At 29.0% G+C, this 22,352-nt stretch overlaps 1 protein-coding gene across 1 annotated transcript in view; it reads right to left on the bottom strand.

Moving 5' to 3' along the window:
- LOC129940824 (nuclear transcription factor Y subunit alpha) overlaps positions 1-22,352 on the bottom strand; it is a 57,618-nt gene that overhangs the window by 16,072 nt on the left and 19,194 nt on the right. Inside the window, exon 3 of the mRNA XM_056049320.1 lies at positions 13,887-13,999. Within this exon, the coding sequence (XP_055905295.1) occupies positions 13,887-13,999 (113 nt within the window). The remainder of the gene's footprint in view (positions 1-13,886; positions 14,000-22,352) is intronic.

Below are 22,352 nucleotides of genomic sequence, written 5' to 3'. Positions count from 1 at the left end.
GGGGAATTGATTTTTGTTTATTTTTGTAAATTTAATGCGAAAACTGATAGTGAACATTGAATTCCTTTGGGTATATTATGATTTAGGTGTATAGGTTTATGGATTGCGAAGAACAGAGAAGGTGTGGATATTGTTGTTTAGTAAAGTGACATATAGATTTTCTTGATGTCATTTTATCAGACACATTCATTTGAGTTAAAGTCAATTCTTAAAAAAAAATCTTCAGAGATATGAAGCACATTTTTTTTTTAAATTCCAAGTAAATTTTTTTTAAAAACTGCCTTATTTCTAAGCAAATTATATATTTTCCTAGTTTTACTCCTTGAAAAATTATAACAATACTTTTGATTTATGCTATAGTAATATTCTAATAAATGTTACCAGTGATATACTTTAATCAGACAGTTTTCAAAGTGAGTAGCACATTTTAACTATGAGTAAGTGTTAATAGTATTGCACTTGAATCATCACAAAACCGCTTAGATTTTCACTTTTACATTTGATTTCATTATGAGAAATTAAAAATTATGAAGCACAAACCAATCTACAGATGTTTCATTTGTTTTTTTTCTCTGGTTATTTCCAGCACTTTTTTTCGTTTGAAACCTCATCCAAATAAGTTTAGAACATTTGTTTTCTGTTTTTTCATTCGTTCCAGTATAGTTTGGTTCGAGAGCAATAGTAAACCATGATGCAAAAGTTTTTCTAACACCATGTCAACATGAAAGAAACTTTTTGCTTATCGTCATCGTATACCTACTTCAAAGTTTTCATTTTTTTTTTGTTCATTTTTATGTGTGTGTTTTTTTTCACTGCCTGATTCGAAATGTCCTGGACGGGAGCGTTAGTACATATTTCAAAAACCGATAAAATGACTTTTGGAAATTAACTTTTTGTGGATATCTACGAAAGCAATAATGAATCAACTCTCCTTCACAACAAACTGTGAGAAGTAAAAATGATAAAAAAGAAGGATAATTTACAAAAACAATAAAGCCAAAAAAAGGATTTGGAAGAAAATAAGCAATAAAGATCCTTATTATTAAATAACAAAATACTCTCACAGCATCTGTATCTAAAAGTACGTAGATGTACTTGTTAATGTATGTGTGTAAATATTAGGAATTTTTTAAGTCTATATCTATCCATTAAGTTCCAAAATAATATTTATTGTGCCATTGGCTTTTGCTCGTTATCCCTCAAACAATTGTTTACTTCAACATTGTTTTGGTGTATTTTTAGCTTTTTTTGTTTGTCCTCAATATTAAAAAACGAAGTTCCTATCTACCTACACTTTAGGAAGAAAAATTGTTTTGTTTCAGAGAAAGACAATGTTTGTGGGAGTTAAATTGAACCAGCATCAGCGAGAGTAAAGAGGAATTCCACTTCAATTAATTTTGGGTCGACAATTTCTTGAAGATTCTTGTTTTTTGTTTTTCTTATCTCTTCACTCCTGATTTGATTGAAGTACATTTTTTATTTATTTTTTAGTAAAATTTTCAGTTGACAAAAAAAAAAACATGTGATGAGGACTAATTTGATTGCTGAATTCAAGGAAACCTCAATAACTTTTGTTATTTTTTCTTGTGTATTTAAATTAATATTTGTTTTCTATAGAAAATATTGAAGGAATGTACTTATGTGAATTTTTGGGGGAATACAACTTAAGGGATCTTAATTTGAGCTTTGATCAATTTTTATTTGTTTTAACTTAATTTAATAGAAAATCAATTATAGGAACTGTATGTCCTCCAAACCATACTCATTTCAAATTGAACTTTCTAATTCACCATAAATAAAAATTGCTTAATCATAATTATAACAAGATCAAATTGTTGCAATATTGATTATTCAAATTGTCAACAAATAAACCTTTAACCCCAGGCCTTAAACTATACTTAATTAAAAAACAAAATGTTTAAATTGCCACTAAGTCATGATGAATCGATTAACTTCAACAACAACAACAAAATGTTATATTATAATTATTATTCATATATAGCTTTGCATAACTAATTAAATGATTTTTTAACAAACATACTCAAACAATTTAATTTAAATAAATTTAAGATCCATATAAATTAACACACAAACAAAATTAAAATATTTATTTAGTTAAAAAATAAATAAAAAAACACATAATCACTGATATGAATAGGTTTCTATACAATCTACCAACATTTATCTCGATAATTATTTATCAATGAATTTCAATTAGTAAATCGGTTAAAATCTCTCAATTAATCGTTTTCATTTTCATTTTCGTTTGATTTCATTTTATTTGTATTTTTATTTCCCTTAGCGTTGTAATGTAAAATAGAACATGTAAAATATTAATTGTCCCATCAAAAAATTAATTAACACTTTGCATGTAATTTTATATAAAACTCAAATGTATTTAAGTATCTGTATCTAATTCTCTATCAATTCATTCGTGATGTCATGTATCTATATACATATGTATCTGAAGTAATTTTAATCGGATACAAATGCAAATGCAATACTTTGTGTATATAGTTTTGTAGCTTTAGATTTATTTTAATCTTATTAAAAGCTTAAACCTTAAAGAATGAAGACAAAATTAAAATGTTTCACAACTTGTTTCACTCGACTAGAAAAAAAGGGTTAACCCATGTGATATGTTAATTTGTTTCATGTTGTTAAGCTCTAGCACATTATACTTAATAGTGTGGGCTGGGCAGGGCATAGGCTTTAATGTCTTTGAAAATACTACATTATAACAAAAAAATATGTACCACTTACATAAATTTGTTATTTGTTTTTAATAAACCCGCGGATTTGTTTTTAAATTGAATATCATTTTGTTTTATTTACCACAAAAACAAATACATAAGTCGGGATATAAAAATCATAAAATCAACATGACAATGCAATAAATCTATATATGGACTCATCATGTAAAAATGGCATAAAGTGGTGATGTACTTAAATAAATAATGTTTTGTTGAAACATTAAAAAAAAGACAAAATTTGTATTTACATCTCGAGAGCCCTCATAATTGAATTTGAACAAACGCCTATTTATCTTGTTAACAAGTCGTCTCTTTAATCTTTATAAAGAGACAAACTCTCAAATCGAAAAGCGAAAGTTATAAGCTTCTTTTAGACAACAAAATAGTAAGGGGCATTTGCAAGAGATCGATTAACACAGTTTTATTTTTTTTTGTCGGTAGAAGATAGATACGTCATAGAGGAAAAGATACTTTCATCGATTAATAATTCTACATCAACATAACCATTATTATTCTATGTTCTCAAATTCATTCATTCACTTGTTTACTAAAGAAGTTAAGCTATATCAAGCTTAGGTATAAGGAGGGTATCGTTTTAAAGGTTTATACTAATTAAAAATTTAAAACTATCATGTTCCCGCGATGATTTAGTGTAAACTCGTAAAAATAAAAAATAATAATACCGATCATAAAAAACCTTTCATCGAACATAATTTAAAGCTATTTCATGCAGAGTTTCCTCTTTTTTATTTGTTGTTGATTTACATACAAATTAAAAATAAAAAAAAAAACAGAGATAAGAAATGAAGACCCCACAAGTTGATAAATTTTAGACCAAACTAGATGCAAATTAAAATCGAAAATGAAATATGAAACAATAAAAAAAAAACAAAAATTGCATAAAATCAAAGTTTATCTTACTTTTTTTTTAATATTTCCAATCGTTGATTAAGCCTACTATATGTAGGAAAAGAGTGACATGCTATATGGTTGTTTAACTAAATAAAAGAAATTAGACACGTGTTTTGGGGATCTTCACCTACCTATATAATAAAACTGTTGAAATAATGGAAAGCTTAAAGTTTGTTGTTAAATGTAGGGTTTGGTTAAAGACTTTGAGATGGGTGTGTTTTAGGTCAGTGATTTATAACATAAACGATATCATATTTATAAACAAATTTTTGTATCACAAAGTATTCAACTGTAAAATGTCAAATGTAATGTTTACATATTTACATTTTTCTGTAATGATTAACTGAAAAAGTATACTAATTATTTATTTTTACTTTTGTTTTCAATACACTTATAGAATTAAATTGCATGTAATTGACGCTTTTCAATTAAATGTAATTAGTACTTGAAATGTTTTAATTACATTTTAAAGTAATTGAAAAAGTGTATGGAGATTTCAATTACGATTAATTGTAATTGAACTACTAAGTAATCATTTTTTCTCAATACAAAATACATAATTCTTATTTAGTTTTTAGAAAATTTTTTGATATAAACAAATTATTTGAATGCTTTATCATAAAATTAATCTTTACCACAAAAGCACAATTTAAGAATCTTCATATGATGCAACGTTTTTGAGGGAAGACTTTATTAGAAACGCATTACTCATATATTGTTATGATTCAAAAGGAAATGTCATTGACAACAAAACAAAATATGCATCTCTCACTTTTCTCATCTTGTCTTTATTTATTTTGATTTTATTTTCAAAATGAAAAACTTTTGCAATGAAAAAATAGATAAAACTTTTTCGTCCTGGATTAAGTTTCTTCACGTAAAGAAAAAAAAATACAATTTTAAACGAAAGAGAAAAAAAAATGACGATAACATGAAATGAGATTTTTATTCACAAGACAACATTATAATTTTTTGTTTTATAAATACACATAAAGACAAAAGCATCATAATAATGACACAAGATACTCGAAAGGATACAGCAAGGAAGACAGAAAGTACAGAGTGCTATGATGGTTCATATCCTGCTGCATATCCTTCCAAAAATAAAAAGAAACCAAAAAAAATGCAGTCATCATAATCACACACAATCCTTGTGTTCCAAGTAGGTCTTTAGGGCATTGCAATCACACATATTTTACACCAACAATTTCTATTAAAGGATTAAGTTTTCATAAAAACAAAAACGAAAATTTAATATCCTCATATCGTCGAGACGGAAAAATATGAATAAATCATTTTATTATTCAGTTTTGTGTGGAGTGTTCTTTATTTTTTTCTTCTTTTTGTATTTTTCCAGGGAATTGTGAGCTCTGTTGTTGGATAGAATTCAGTAGCAATGTGGGTCACATTTTGGAGTGAATGACTGACTCCTTGTTCTCTTTCAATTTCGCAAACAAAAAACAGTCAGATATGATGATGATTGTTGTATGTAGATGGGTGGCACAATGCTTCCTGCATACGTACATTCCAACTGTATTTCTCGTCCTTTTGTTCTGGGTTATTTTCATGTGTGTATGTGTGAAAGTGTATGAGTGTAGCTCCATAGTATATGTGCATGGAAATATTGATCCAATTGCAGGAATGACACAGGACATTTATATAACACATACATGGTTGAGAAAATTTAATTTTGGAATCAAGCTCTGGTCGTTTTTTTTTTTTTTTTGTTTTTTAAGGAAACTCCATTTACAGGACTTATGCAGATTGGGAATTATTTCATTTTTGTTTTGTTTTTATTCCGACAATTGGATATGAGTTTAATTTTGTTTCGCCTTGTTTTGTTTTTGTTTCTATTACCACATGGGACATATAAGGTTTTGGTAAAGGATTGTTATGATGATCCGCTGTCTAGACATTACTTTTTTTTAAGCATTTCTATTGGTTTTTATCCTTGATTTTCATTCCAAACACACCTTTCTAAATATCCTTAAATGATTGATTTTTATTTTAAGGTAAAAAGTGTGAATTTCGTTGAAAAAGTTCTTACCTAAGTTCGAAGTGAAAGAGGAAGAAGAAAAAATTAAATTCAGTTCAAAGGCGATTAACTACTCAAGAACTTAATGAAAAATTATTTGAGTGGAAAGTAAGTTTGGTGAAAGGTAAGAGTTTTAAGAAGGGATATTTTTTTAACTTTAAGGTAATTACGTGCGTCTTGGAAGTTCTTTAAAATTGAAGGTGTTTTTAAGAGTCAATTAAATCGGTAATTTATATTTTTTTGCCAATCTCATCTCTTGAGTCTATGAAAGCAAATTTAAGTTAAAAGAATAATACAAAGTTTCTCAACTTTAAATTTCTAAAGATTGAAAAATGTATCGTAACAGGAAGTACAAATATTTATAGAAAATAGTTCAAAGAAAGTAATTTAATGAGTCAGAAAAATTGAGCTTTTATGTTTAAATCTTAGCTAAAAGGCTTTAAAATATAGTTTGAATTTTGGTTCAGAGTGTTATGTCAAAATAAATTAAAATGAAAGATTGTTAAATTGTTTCTTATTAGGAACACACTCATACATACTTTTTCATCCGGGTTGAGCCCCTAGATTCATGGGAATTTCTTGCATTTAAACCTTATTTGGTTTTCATCAATTTAAATTCCTTGAATTAAATACTTTTACATTATAGTATATGATTTTATTTTGTTAATAACTCCAACATTTTTTTGTACAACAAGAATTGAGTGTATTTACTGGTTAATCAAAGTTATTTTCATAATTACAAATATTTTTTATTACTTCAAAACAAAATTTTAAAACCTATTAATAAACTCATATTTTCCAAAAATGTTCATACAACCTTACCACATAATGAAGATATTTTTTTTATGATTTTACATTATTGCAACAAAAATTCCATTATATTTTTTAAAACTTTCTGTAGAACACAATTGGTATATTGTTTCCATACAAAAAAAAACACAACACTAAATAGTATAATTAATAAACAGAGCGAAAAAATGGTTTTCATAATACATTATAGTAAAAAAAATAATAATCTGGTTAATTTACAACAGTGTGTCTCGATTTAAATCGATATTAACCACAGGTAAAATACACAACCAACAAAAATAAAAAAAATACAGTGATACTTGTACATCCTCCATATGTATCACCTTCCATGCATTTACTTTAAATTTCACTTCAAATTTCTGTTATAAGCTGAAACTTTTTTTATTATTTTAAGGGATTCAACGATGTCCTGATGTTATGGAAATTATTTTCAAATTAAAATAAAATTATGTAAATAAAGTTGGCAATTATAAATTCATTGCAAAAATAAAAACAAAATATTAAAAATAAAATAAAAAACTATGTAATCATATTCTTTACCGCAATAACCATCTGTTCGAAGGTGGTAGAAAGTGATTAAACCAAATAATATTTCACACTTTTTTGATGTATTTTTAATTTGTTTTTAAAATATAATTGAAGACAGTTTGTATGAATACATATCGAAATACTTATTATGATTGTGATTGTAGGCCTCAATTTTATATTTTTAAAAAATAGCAGTTTATTAAAGTAGCCTTTTCATAATAATAATAATGGTTTGAATTAATAAGTGATATAATAAAAATACACTAACACATATTTTATCTTTCATTTTTTGTTGTTCAGTTTAAGTTGAGTGAGGATGTTTTTTATTTATGAGAATTGTTATAAAATTGATTAATTCCAATTTAAAATAACATACCTCACATTGGGCGCCATTTTAGGTTAAATTTTCATTTCTTTAATTTCAAATTTATAGTTGCATTGAATATTCGTATTTCATAAACAACGCAAAATGAGTGTCATAATATACGAATGACTAACTTTTTCCTAAAAATCCACGTTGGGCGCCAGTTAAATTACAACTTTATTCACATTTCACACCCTAATGACACATTTCCATACACAAGAAAGGCCTTATAATATATAAAACAAATGTTATTCTTTTCCATAAAAATGCCAATCAACATTGTGAAAATGAAAATGAAATACTTCAAATCCTGTTTTCGGAAACATTTCAATGTATCAAATACAAATAAAAATACAATTATTCAGATACTTTTCTGCCATCCTTTCTCTACCAAACAACCAAAATAAAGGATAGAAAAACAAAGGAAATCTCATCCGAAAACAAAGCCAAAAAAAAGGAAGGTTTTTCTAAAAATGTGTAACAAGTGTTTCAATATACCTATAGTATATTACCCCTATATTGTATCCTTTAATTTGTAAAGGAAACATACACAAAAAGCATCCAATGGTACAGATAATGGGGCTCTTTTGAGCACTTTTTTCTTCTTTTTGGTTTTTGATCAATTTAATTGAATTTAATATATTTTCACAAATAATTTTAATTTACCACACAAAAACGAAAACATTTTGATATTAAATTAAAATTTAATAAAATTATATCAAATTCATTGGAAAAAAAAACAAACATGTATCTTTTTCTCTCCCTTCGCACAAATTCAATGATGTTTCATCAAAAACAAAACAAAAAAAAAAACATGCGAAATCCTGTGTGATGATTTCATCGGATATACACTTCAATTTTGATATTACTTTTTTGTTGTTGTTGTTTTTTTCTGGTTTTTGTTTTGAGGTTTAAACTGAGTGATGAGATTAAATGGCGAAATAGTAATAAAATTTTGTGTTTCATATTGCTTATTTTTTTTCATAAATACATAAGTAGGTTTAAATTGGAAGCCATACCAAAAATTGAAGGGAAAAAAACAGGCGAGAGCTAAAAAAATAAGTATAAATAAATCAAACGAATAAAAAAGAAGAAAACAGCAGGTATTCTTTTTAATTTAGATGTACGAATGTCAGTGTTATGGGGAATTGAAATCGAAAAGCAATAGATATAAGATTTACAAGTAATATTTTAAACAGGATACATTCAATAATAATTATTAATTCGAATGAAATGTGCTTCAACTTTTGAAAACATTTTTAACAGCTTTTGAGTGTTTATAATACAATTTGCTTTAAAACATGTGATATGTAAAGGGTACATATTAACTTTTTGTTTTATATTCGAATTTATCATTAAAGAGTCATAATGAAGAGATTTAGAAAAAAACTCGAAAAACTATATGAAGCACATTTTCCTAACAATTAAAAGTAACTCTAGTTTTGAAATGCTAAGAATGCTGTCTTGCGTCTTACATCAATGTTATTCTGATTAAATTTAAATTTATTATGATTTTTCCTTAGCAATTAAATGAATCACGAAGCACATTTCAATAATTCAAAGCACATTTCAATAATTCCAAATACTTGAAACTTTAGCTTTTAGATTAAAGTGCATTTGTTTTTTAAATTAGAAATTTAAAAAAAAAAAAACAATTGAAAACACTATCCAAAATATTCTCAGTAATACGAAGCATATTTTTAAAGATTACAGTTTTTTAAGGAATTTTATTATTATTCTAAAAAGTCCCAATTTTTTCAACATAGCACATTTTTATTCTTGGTGCAGTATAAACGTTAATCTGTTTTTGCATGAATTCATAGAAGCATACGCATTTAATCAGGAAAATATTATTATAAAATAAATAAATTGGGTGGCGCGACAGTCCGTTGAGAACCAAGGCCTAGTGACTTACAACTCTCAACCATTCCTGTGTGCGAGTAATGTTGTCAGGAATGGAGGGGACCTACAGTTTATATGCCGACTCCGAACGGCTAATTTTGAGAAAGCACTTTTTCATGACAATAGTTACTCTTGGAGAATTTGTCAATTCCTCGCAAGAGGCAGTACCCGTGAAAAGACTTTAGATGGCATAGGCAGGGATCGAACTCAAGACCTCTAGCATGACAGTCCAACGCACTAACCATCATGCCACGGGTACCACTATTATTATATAATATATTATTTGTTTTGTTTATAATATTTATTAAAAAGAATTAAATAACTATCATTCATGGACACATGATAAAGGTTGAAATACCTTTGAATTGAAGTTCTGTGAAATATTTTTTGCATAAAGGAAAAGCACTTCTGCCACATTACTATCAAAGAGCCGATTGTCCAATATTCGAGATCGAGTATTTCATATTAAAGCTTAATAGTGTTTCAAGAGAAAATATATTTTTTTATGTATTTAGTCTACTCAAAGCATCAAAGGCCACATCCACTTCAATCTTTCAGGATAATTGGGTATATGAATCAGAAGAACACACATGCATAGTTATACCAACGAGATGGATATAGACTTGATGTTTTCAAGAACAATAATTCGATAAATAAAAAAATCAATTTATTTATATAAGTTCTTCTACAAAAACTGCGTACTCGACCTTATTCACATAGACTGTATTATGAGGAGGTAAAGTACAATAAAATAGAGTTTCATACAAAAGGAATTTTTTTGTTATGGAAATCGTCTCCTTTCGACATTTATTTCTATTATTTCTATTATTTTTATACATACATGTGTATATGTTTTCCTTCTGTGTTTCTTCAATTTTGTCAAGCATACCTACATATTTACCTGCCACCTTTTGTAGGTAGAATGGTATTCTGTTTGAAGCATCGTCGTGGGTACCGTGCGAATCGAAAATATGAAGAACTTCATGCTATTTTCCTATCATTCAATTTGAAAACGAACGAGAAATTCCTTTCTCTCTATCAATCTGCCAAAAAACTTCAACTCAAGAACCCATCATGTGTATACGCCATGGTGTACCTCTTTATTCCTCCGTCTTGAGTCTTATTTTGTGTGGATTTTGTATTAAAGAAAAGTTGGTTTGGAAGAAGAAAAAAAAAATTTAAGTGAGAGGGTAAAAATAAAATCCAAATAAAACAGAACCGATAAAAGAAAGGATATTTCTCTGCGAATATCCTGAATCAATTTTTCAAGACCAAAAAACCATATCATGCGAACAAAACAACAACTAAAGTCAGCTTTAATACAAAAAATAAAAAAGAAATCAATATCTAGACGAGAAAATAGTAAGGATAGCAAACGTGCGGTGAGGTTGTTGTAGTCGGTGGTGGTGGTGGTGGTGGTGTCGGTTATGTGATGTTGGGAAAGGATATTTTTACTTCTGCATGGTTTTGTGCTTCTTGGTTCGTTTTTTTTTCTTCTTCTTTTTTTTTTGACGTAAAGTCCTAGATCCTTGCAAGATGAATAAATAGGTGTATACGTGTCTGCTTTGTTTGATGATGATGATGATGCAGTAGAGGATTCTTGGTCTTCTATATGGTTCTAACACTATAATAGTAATTCATCCTTGAAGCGAATGCGTGCGTAACGTCGTCGACAACTATACGAAGACTAGGACGTACGTTGAGTTATAAAATAAAGTTAAACCAAAAGAAGACAAAAAAACTAAATAAAACGGGAAAAATGGTCGCCGGAATGATCTATTTATACTACTACACTTCTAGCTACTCCTTTTTTGTTGTTGTTGTTTAGGAGGATAACGACTATCATGGTGATGATGAAAAAGATGGGTCTTGAGTTATGTGTTCTATAAAAAACCTCTACTGAGTTATAGCACAGAGATGATACTCGTATTGGCGTTAAATGAATGAAAAACGTTTTTTTTTTGTTACAAGGACTCGTGGGGGCAGCACATGTTTATGTGTGTGTTGGTCGGTGTGTGTATATCTGCGTATGGAAAACAAATAAGTTGACCTAGTTTTATGTCATTGTCTTCTACTGTCAAGTGTATTGTACTACTGCTAGAAGGGTAGTCAGTAGGTATATGTTTGCATATATTGTGTAAAGCACTATGCATAATTATCCGGTTGAGTACATATTGCTGTACCTACACTACATAATGAATAAGTAAGTGAGTTGTGTACATACAGTGCGAGAACACTGTTGCGCTTTAAAAGCAACAATTTTTAATTACTGCAAGTGGGTGCCATTTTATTGTTTCAACTTCCTTGAAAGCTCTCTACATAAACAGAAAGATGTTAATGTTATACTCTCTGCTTGATTGGATGGGTTGTTTGTTTATGTCTAAAAATTCATAATGAGGTAGGTAGGTTTTGAGTTGAGATGAAAAGGGCTTATATAGAAAGAGATCAGGGTCGAATATATAGAATAGATAAGTAAACACAAAAATATGTCTTGACAAGCAATCTTTTCATATAGAAATGTATGTGGGGCATTGGTAAGACATTAAATGGATTTTGTTTTCCTTCAAATGGTGACTTTCTGTTTAAATTATGAAATTTCAAATCTATGTTTGTTGGTCTTCTGTATGAGAGAAAAGGCGTTTCTAATTGTACCCCCCTTGTAAAAACTCGTGTTTGATTCTCCCTTCTAGCATTAATCTTTTCAAATTGACTATGGTATTTTTTTTTTCTTTAATAAACTTGTTGTGAATAGATTATTTTGCCGCCCTGACATATGGCAAAGAGGCAGTAAATAATAAATCTATCATGTTGAAAGCCATCGACGAGGATCGGTTGTGTATGGTGGTAACCTACGTATTTTCGGTCCTACAACGGGAAAAATTATAAACCAACACACACAAATTAAAGTGCACGCCTTTGGACATAATTTTTGTTTTAACCCCTGGTGTCCGTATAGGTCTCTATGTTTGAACTTCTCTGGCATTATGCATGAGTTCAATAAACACTGAACAAAAACCTTTAGTTTAAAGTGTTTAATATTAGATCTGAGTAATATTAATACCTCTGGTATTCGTCTGTTTTTGATTTTTGAACCTAGAGATTTTAATATTTACTAAATTTCAACTAAATGCCGTTGTTAATTTTACTAGAAAAATCTGTTTAAATCTACAAAATTTATACAAAAAAGTGTAAATATACTAATTTTACTTCTTGATTTTTTTTTTAGAAACAAAGTTTTTTTTCTGAGTGTATCTTCATCAAAACGATCGCCAAGAGTGTGCGACGTGCCACGCCTCCATTTTCTTTACCCATCCAACCACACACAAATATCTTGATATCCGCGAAAACATTTATTTTAGTTTTTTGTTGTTTTTTTTTGTCCTTTTGATGATTGTGAAACGCCTCCTTCTGAGCACACAATTATTTTTAGTCTTTTTTAACTCTTTTGCAGTGCAGAGTAAGTTTCGCAAAGCGAAAACTCAATCAGCTTTTGAAGATTGTGTGTAGAGCAGAGCATCAGAGGCAGAGCAGGCTATGTGCGCTGCATCATCAGATATTTTTTGGCGGCATCTAATTGAGTCATTTCGTATACCTAAAAGCAAAGATACGATACACGATGAAGTTATCTCTGAAAACTGACTGACTGAGTTGCTCTGCCCTGCGTGCGGATCGAAAAAGGGGGACTAAATAATTGCTATTTCTGCAGATATAGATAAAAAAAATAAACAAAAAAGACTAAACGGTGCTGGGCACTGGAAGATAAAGACTTACAAAAAAAAACAAGATGAAAAGACTACGAAGACGAAGAAGAAGTTATAACCCAAGATGTGGTATTCTTCATAGTCTTCACACATGTTTAACATATTCAATGTGTGGAGCTGCAATTCATTATCTCTTTATACTGGCTTATATTCTCTGGATGCTTAAATAGGCTTCGTGAAAAAAGAAAAAAATATCTATAGGTTTTATTTTTTGTTGTTGTTGTTTTATATTTCTTGATGTAGCTCTGTGCGGTGTTTTAATTGCATCTTTACGCAAAATTGTGACATTTGATGGCAACGGGCAATTTGTCTTATTTGACAGACGCGTTGAGGCTAAAATATAGTAGATATATGTGTATAGCAGTTTTAAGTTCACAGCACAACATATATAGATTGGCCCAGAGAGTTGCCATAGGCAATAAGATAGATGTGAAAAGGATGGTGTTTCGAAGGCAAATTGCTAAATGCGAAAATGTAGTCATCAATCTTTTCATGTATGTACATTTATAGGGGTATACATAAAGTGAGAGTGAATTAGTGAATTGGAGTGCCAGCAGGTTCACATTATAGACCAGTACTTTTTGCTTATACTTCTTTGTATTTAATTATTTTTCCTTTTTTGAAGCTTTGGTATTTAGATTGATTTATCTTTAGAGAGTAATGATAATTAAGGAAATACCTTTGTATATTCATATATATCTATAAAAATAACTTGAAGAATCGTCGTAGAATCACATTTTTTCAAAATATTTATTTGATGAATATTTTCCTATGGCATGTTCAATTTATTTTATTTTAAAATTATAACAATTTATACTTACTTCCACACAAAAAGGGATGATATAAGTACGACTAGAACTAATAATAATGAAAATACAGCAATTATCGCCGATGTCTGTAATGATTGACTGCTGTATAGACTAGCATCCAGAATCTGAAATTGAAAAATAAAATTGATTAATTTTTGTTTAGAGCTATACAAAAAATTGAATTTATATCCTTCGGACTTGAGGATCTAACTTTAATATTTATACTTCATGCAAAAAGTCATCTATCTTTTTTGTGCAAAGGTATATGATGTGTGTTATATAGAAAAGTTTGAAGCCTATCGATTCATCATGTTTCCATACAAAGTAAAATACAAACAAATTGCTTTACAAGGACGAAAAGGACGTTGAGATTATGTAGGTATATTGAATGCTTGTGTGCATCCATCAAAGTTCAAAAAACCCAAAACAAGAAGAGTTTATGGGAACATGAATTTGTATATACATATATTCTACTTTTAGATTAAAGCCACCTTTTCCTTCAAGGATACCAATATTTATCTTTTATATAGTCGTAGTTGTAGCTATGTATGCATAAAATCCTGGAATAGTTCAAAAAATCAATGCCTGCCTATAAACATCATCATCAATGTCTGAAAGCAGATACTTCAGCATGACCATCTCCATCATCAATAGTAGTTATACCAGACTCCATTTTTGTCTGTACATTTTTTCCCTCTGCAATGTAAACTTCATGAATGCAAATTTGAACTTTGTAAAATGTTTTCCTGTATTTTTTCCTATAGCTATTTGGAGTTAAAACATAGTTGATATAATTTTTTTTTTTTGAGTTTAAATGAAAGTAAAAATAAAAAATTGCGCATTTTCGTATAAATAAATGCAGCAATCAATACAAAAAATAAATCGCAGAATGAAAAAAGTTTCCCAAACAATTTTCATTTAATTTTTAACAAAAGTAAATGTATTTTATTTTACTTCTTTTTTTTTAAATAATAGTGTAAAGTTTTTTATTTCGAAATAAAAATGAATTGCTTTATGTATTTATTTCAATTATTTGCACAATTCAACAAAGAAAGAAATCTGGGATATTGACTGTTTGTATGTTTTTGGTAATTTTCCAACTACGATTTCTAAAGGCCAAATTTAAAAGCTTTAAGGTTTTGTTTTATTTTCATGTTTATTTTCTTATTGTTGATGTTTTTAAAAATGTAAATTGAATTTTAAAAATTGTAATTATTTATTTTTTAATTTAATAACTAACAATATGGCAATTCCTTATTTATTTTAATGGTCGTGGTCGTTGAAGAATCTAATTCCCTTTATTTTAAGGTTTCAAGTTTCATTCACAATAATTTATCACAAAATCCCTTTTCTCAATTACTTAAACCAACACACGCTGAAAATTCCATTGTTATGATGGCCATGGCATTCTAACTTAAAGTCATTTTCTTAATTGAAATTCAATTCAATTCTTAAGTTTTGAAACGAACAGTGCTTTGCTTTTAATTTTCTGTTTTGTTTTTGTAAGTCCCCTTTACACTAGGTCACAACTACAATAGTTTTTAAATTAAAACAAAGAATGACCAAAAAAAATTAAAGAAAAACCAACTTCAAAAAAAAAAAAAAAAAAACTTCAAAAAAAAAAAAAAATCTCAAAAGAAAAAGTTCGAAATGATGACGATGATGGTGATGACGATAACGATAACGACAACGACGGCGAGGACGACTATAACTAAAAAGGATAACATTACTAACGAAAAAAAAAAACAATCTGTTGCAATTTCGTTGTTGTTTCTTTCTTCTATGTTTCTCTTTTTGAATCTCCTTATAATGTGAGGCAAAAGCCAGTTGAACCAAGAAAAGAGTCCTCGGAGAATGAAGAAAAATTGCAGTTAAAGGACGAATTATTACCCTTAGTCTATATTTTTCTTTTCTCATTTGCTCCCTCAATCGCAAAACTTATTGTAGATTTTTCTTTAATAAGTCTTTCAGTCTTTCAGACTTTCAGACTTATTATTATTATTTTTCTCATTTTTGTTTGTGTTACTTTGTCTTTTCTGTTCTTTTGGTTTGTTTTTGGTTAAAGAATGCATATAATGACCCTCACAGTTGGGGGATGCTTTTTAGTGGAGGTGAATAGGAATATTAAAGAAAACAAGAAATATCCTTTTTTTCTATTATTTTCTTTGTTCTGTAGGGAGTTTAAGGACTGAGTAAAGTCCTTTTGGCATAGCATGGCATGCATTTAATGTACACAGACACCGAAAGAGAATATACAAGTAATTGGGTTAGAAATAATGTTCTCGCAGACTCACAGGAAGTAGATATAGAAACGCTTCCCAGGCCCAAGCGCACCGCACCGGACGGAATACCTACATAGTACATAGAGAAGAAACAACGAGATGGTTACTCTTTCATTGTAATACAATTGAAAGATGTTAGAGAAAAGTGGGTCGTGATGGTCGTGGTCGCACTTGGAGGGTTGTATGATATTCTCCTACGAGTACTATATAGCATAGCTATTATATAGACTAAAGATGATGCTTTTTGCCACTCGACTTTTATTGGGTTTACTTTTGAAGTATTCTTATGATGCTTGACATAAAAAGAAAAAAAAAGAGAAAGAAAGATAGCAGAAGGTTGAGGGAGAGAGAGAGAGAGAAAAGTGAATTAATCTAAAAGGAACATTTAATTTCTTTCTTTTTTTTCATAAAAAATGCAAATATTAATTTGTGGGCTTTCATCTTGCAAAAAGGTTATTTTCATCATCATCTACCATCTACAATCTACATACCTAACCTACTACGTACACAAGGAAATTTTAATTTCGAAAAGAGCTTGTATACCTACCTTATACCTTAGCTCTCCTGTTTCTGTTCTTTACTGTGTATTTTGAGTATAAGAGATTATTTAGTTTTATTTTTTTGTTATTTTATTTTTGGTGTTTTTGTGTTTTTGCAAGACTTGACATTGAAGTGGTTCTCATTTAGATAGAAAATTAACTTTGAGTGGCTAATAAATTGTATTAAGCCCAAGGGCAATAAAGTTTATTGGCAACTTAATAAAATGTAATATGTATAAAGTTTTTGATGTTAGAAAGAAAAATAATTCTCTATAGGTAGCTACATGTAGGTTCATGACTTTTGGAGGAGTGAATACAAAGTTTTTTGTTTTTTTTTTCAAACTCATAATTCTAATATTCATTTAATTCATTGAGTAGTTTTTATCCAGGAAAACATTCAAATATCAAAGAAATTTGGAGAGTTTAAAAAGGATTATCTTCCCAATTTATCAAAATTGATTACCTGCTCAAGAAATACGTTGAAAATACGCAGTTTCAAAAAATTTACATATTTTTTGAACATGAAAATAAACTTAAAGTTCTTCGAAAAAAGTTTGATGTTCTGTAACAAAAAACAAAAAGTAAAAATTTGACAAAAGTTCCAAAAACCAAAAAGTTCATTTTTTTTAAACTTATAGCTTTTATGATTCAGTGATAATTTACTTTTATCTAAACGAAAAAATAAACAACAACCTTTCTTATATTTAAATTGTTTTCTTCAAATTTGTTCCCATATCAATTCATTTTCGAGAACAAAAAAAACAACTTTCTTAAGAATATGCTAGGCAAAAACAAAAACCCCTCCCCCCCCCATATAACAAAAAGAACCACAGACAACAAAATAGATATCAATAAGGAGAAGAAAAAAATCAGCATAATTCAAACATCAAAACAAAATGTTTGTCAAGATAAACAAATCAATTTCTTCCTATAGGTATATTTGTTCCACCCCCCCCCTTCTTCTCACTCTCCTATATTGGGCATAAGAAATATAAAAGAAAAACATAATTCTCAAGGACTTAGAAAATAATATAAAAAAATAGAAAATACAGGATAATATCACACAACAAACAAAATAATTCCCCTGAAAACGTGATACGTTGTCTTTGAGGACATTTTTATTTTTATTTTTTTTTCTTCCTTCTCTTCAAACCACACAACGACGACGACGAATAACAAAATTGCTAATGGCACAGATCAAATATTTAACTTACACACAAAATGTGATATAAGATATGGAGGACGACACAAACAACGACAACAATATCAAAAAAAAAAAAAAATAGAAAAGGACATTTCAACACATGCCGTTACCACCACCGCACTACAGACCGCGCGCTATCATATAAAGTAAACGAAAAGTTTTTTTTTCCTGTTCTCTTGTTTTTCATCTTCGACGAAAGAGAAAGTATAACATTCTAACCGACAAGTTTAACCACTTTGAGAAAGCTTCTTTTTTTTTGTGTGTGTGTCTTGAAGATGACTCTTTAGGTAGATATCATCTTTACTATCGTACGTCGTTATCATCATTTATAGACAATGATCTAACAAATCTAACGAAGGGAAAAAATTGTTACCACTTTTTGGTGAAATTGTTTGGAAACACTTTTCATTAATTTTTTTATTCTGTTCTTTTAAATGTGTTTGTGTATGTCCTTGGTCCTTTCTGCTTGTATCACCCACTCTATCTTTTCACTTAAAGAAAACAAAAGAATACTACACACATGACAAAAAAAAAGTTCAAAGGACATAAAGTTCACATGGTATCCAACATCCTTGACACATTCACACACACACAGAGTCAGACTGACATGTGTGTAACCGAACCAAGGAAGAAAGTTCAGATTGAAAATGAAAAAGAAAAGAAAAACACGACAAAAAAAACTTCTCTTCTTCTGGAGATAATCTTTAGTGTCTGAAGTTGAAGATATTTAGACTTGAGATAAAACGGAACTGAAAAGGACGAATGTGTGTTGGAAAGGGGGATAAAGAGGGTACGTTGGAAAAGACACACACATCATAGATGAATATCCTATATGGTTACAGTGAAATGACGCAGAAGAAAACACAAAAGTTATTTTAGTCTTTCTTCACCTCTTGACTCACTCCCACTAACTCCCGGAGGAGGGGTTGTTACAAAATTGAAAGACATTTTTTTTTGTTGAAAATGCAAGAAAAGTTATGTAAAGGTATATCGACAGAATGGAATAATTCTTTATTATTTCTTGGATAGAAGTTGATAAATACCAATTACTTCCAATTCAAGTGAAAAAAGAAAAAGATAGATTATTCCTTAAAATAGATTTATTGATTTTATTCTCAAATAATTCTTTGATCTGTGATTGAAAAACTTTGAATACAAATTTAGTTGAATCATCAATTTTATAAGAAAATTTATTAAACAATTACAGAAAAAAAATGTGATCTCACAAATGATATTCTATAACAATGACGAATGTTTCATCAAATATGTCTGTGTTTGTTTTTGTTGTTGAAGGTAAACATTTGTTATTAAAAGTTGTGTATTCACTGCAGCAAGTCTTGTCAACTACACCATTATAATCAAACAACAGATGTAAAATGTATCCAAGTCATCACAATAATCCACAAAAAAAAAAATTGAAAATAGATTCTGTGTTAAGAGTCAGCCTTGTGGTACCCCACCTTTTTTACGATTGCCCTGACAAAACACATGGACATTTATTAATTCTTCCACAATTCCTAACCAAATAATTTTCTGTACACATATTCTCCTTGTTGTATAGATAATGTACCTTTACTTTTGTATTTTCCTGCTCCCTCTGTTCGTGTAGCTTTTGGCTTAATCAACGAAACCATAAATCCATCAAATAGATTTTTCTTGATCACTTGTTTACCTTATTATTACCAAATACTCGTATAGTATATGTATCTTACCTTCTGCTTCTGGCATTATTTGAATTATGATAATTTTTTTGTGCTTTGTTTTGTTTATTTCGATATCTGTTTTATGGAATTTGGATCATGTTTACTTAAAGCAGAAGGTATAGATATATTATTATATTTGTTTGTTGATGATGGGATACCTTTATATTCCAATTGCGTAAACATAGAAACGCACATTGATGATGATGACGATAATAGATATTGTATCTTTATTTTCAGTAGCCAGCTAAACAGCAAACTAATTGTATATATTAATATGCTTGTGTGTGTGCAGTTGCATTCTTTTTATTTTTTGTCCAATAAGATACAATTTGTCCGGGTTTTGTCGATCCCAATTACATATACACACGTTGGCGTCACTGTATACCGATAAACAAAAGAAAAATTGTGTACATAGCTGGCGATAAAAAGTATCTTATAGCTTTAAATGAATATCTTTAAAGTACATAAATATTCGAGATAAGTGTAAAAACTATGTCACATCGAGTACACAAAACAGAAAAACCCAAAACATTAATCACCGAATTATTTTAATTTTTTTTTGTCTTTCTAATTTTCTATTTTCATTTTTTTGTTTGTTCTTTATTGACGATTTTACTAAGAATTTAAAAATCATAACGCGTCATGCTCTTGACTTTGTATACAGCAGCGGATTAGTTGAAACTCATATAAAGTGACCCAGAACCAGAAAAGGGCGCGTATTCTTAAGGGCCTAGTGTTTTTTTTATACTTATCAAGCTTTTTTCTTACAAATTCAAATAGTTCTAAATTTATCACTTTTCTTAAAATAGTAGTCTTCAAAAAAAATGGTTTAGAAAATATGTTACTGCTTCCTTTTCACCCCACTCCACCCCTGCCTCCATAAACAAAAACAGCCTTAGCTTTGACTGGATTTATGTGTGCTTATGATCTATGTGACTTGTGTTCGACTATGACCCTAATCTTAATTAAACATAAGGATCAAGTAGATTACGCATCGCGGCAGCACACAGCAAGCATACGAGTAGAATCAAAAAGATTGAAAACATATGCGGTCGAATCGAAATATACCCGTACAGAGTACTTCTCCACTTGAACTCGCTGCATATAGGGTGTGTGCAGTAATTCCTGGGTGGCGCATTATACCATAAACTTACTATGCGCGTGTAAGTGATAACTTATGAAATGATTTTTATTTTATTTTTATTAATTTCGCTTCTGCAGCGGTAGGTAAATGACCGATTCACAGCCATAAACCTTTCTTATCAGTTTGAGTTTTGGTATTTGGAAAAACTACTATGTTTGCTGATGACGATGGTGATCGGATCGGAAAAAAAGGAACATGAATTTATATTTATTACTTTTTGAAAAATATTTGTTTAATGATTTTTTTTTCTCTCTGGTTCAGGAACCTATTGGTTTATTTGTTTGAATTTATTTTTATATAATATAGAAACTCAAATTGCTTACCACGTGGAAATATGTCAAAAGATAAGAAATTTGATGTGAATGGGAAAATTTATTTATGCCAAGCCATTCACATCGAAAAATAATTTAAATTTATTATATTTATTTTAAAATTTGTAAATGAAGCATTTTTTTTGTTGTTGAAATTCATATATGTCTAGTGTAGTGTATATGAAATGTGGTTGGTTTATCTTTTGATTTATTTGTGTCGTTTATAAATTAGTGTTTTTATCAAAATAACAAACAAAAAATATAAATTTCGTGCTTTTCAAAGGATTGAAAGACAAACTTTTTTCAATATTATTTGTTTCTGAATTTGTAGTACAAGAAAATTGATACAAATAAAGTTAAGAGCCTTCTTTGTTGTTCAGTTACTTTTTAAATTGTTTTCAAAAATAGATATTTTTATCTATGAAATGTAAATTCCTTTTTCAGTCAATTTAACATCATAGACGCGCTGTCATTTTTGTGTGTGAATCTTTGTTCAAAAATAACTTCATCTTATGTAAAGCAAAACGAACAAAATAAAATCATATGATTCTTTTGTAATCTTAAATGTCTTCAACATACCAACTTCCTTTTGTAAATAAAATTCACTTGCAACAATAATACAAAAAGCCAACAAAAAAAAAAGCAAAATTCAAATCAGCATAACTCAACCAACCAAATAAAATGTTTTCCATTCTTATTATTCACTCTTCAAAAAGTTCTATTCATCAAATAGACAAAAATAAAATGGAAAAAGTTACATTTCTTCCATAGAAAAATCGTTCCGTCCTCTATATCTCTCCATATCGAGTGTTGCGTTATTTACACTTTAAGGCAATGGAATGGAAAACAAAATAACACACACAAAACTCCCCCCAGACTCATATACCTATTCATTTTATTTCTAACAATATCGAAGAAGCAGAAGAATAAGAATAAAACCATTTTCCATTTCCTTGTCGAACTAGCTTTTTAGTCCTGTTTTCCGAGCAAGACACTCTCGCTCTAATCTCTCATGGGAGTCGTATATAAAAATTTCTTGACTTGATTACACACATTTTTACTTTTCTTAATATTTTTCATTTGTTGTTGTTTCTGGAGTTATTGATGTAGAAGAAGAAGACGAAAAGTGTGTAGGAAGTGTTTCTCTAGGGGGATATACCTAAGTAGGTATTTTGGTATGCAGAAAGTCAATATAGAGAGGATTCTTTTTTTTGCTTCAAAATTTTTATATTTTTTTGGTTTTTTGTTTTAGTCCTTAAATATGTGCACACACTCATCATAATAAACTCCTCTAA

The sequence above is a fragment of the Eupeodes corollae genome, chromosome 1 (assembly GCF_945859685.1).
Source record: "Eupeodes corollae chromosome 1, idEupCoro1.1, whole genome shotgun sequence".
NCBI classification, from domain to species: Eukaryota; Metazoa; Arthropoda; class Insecta; order Diptera; family Syrphidae; genus Eupeodes; species Eupeodes corollae.
The sequence above is the reverse complement of the archived record's forward strand: the minus strand, read 5'-3'. Positions and strand labels throughout refer to the sequence as shown.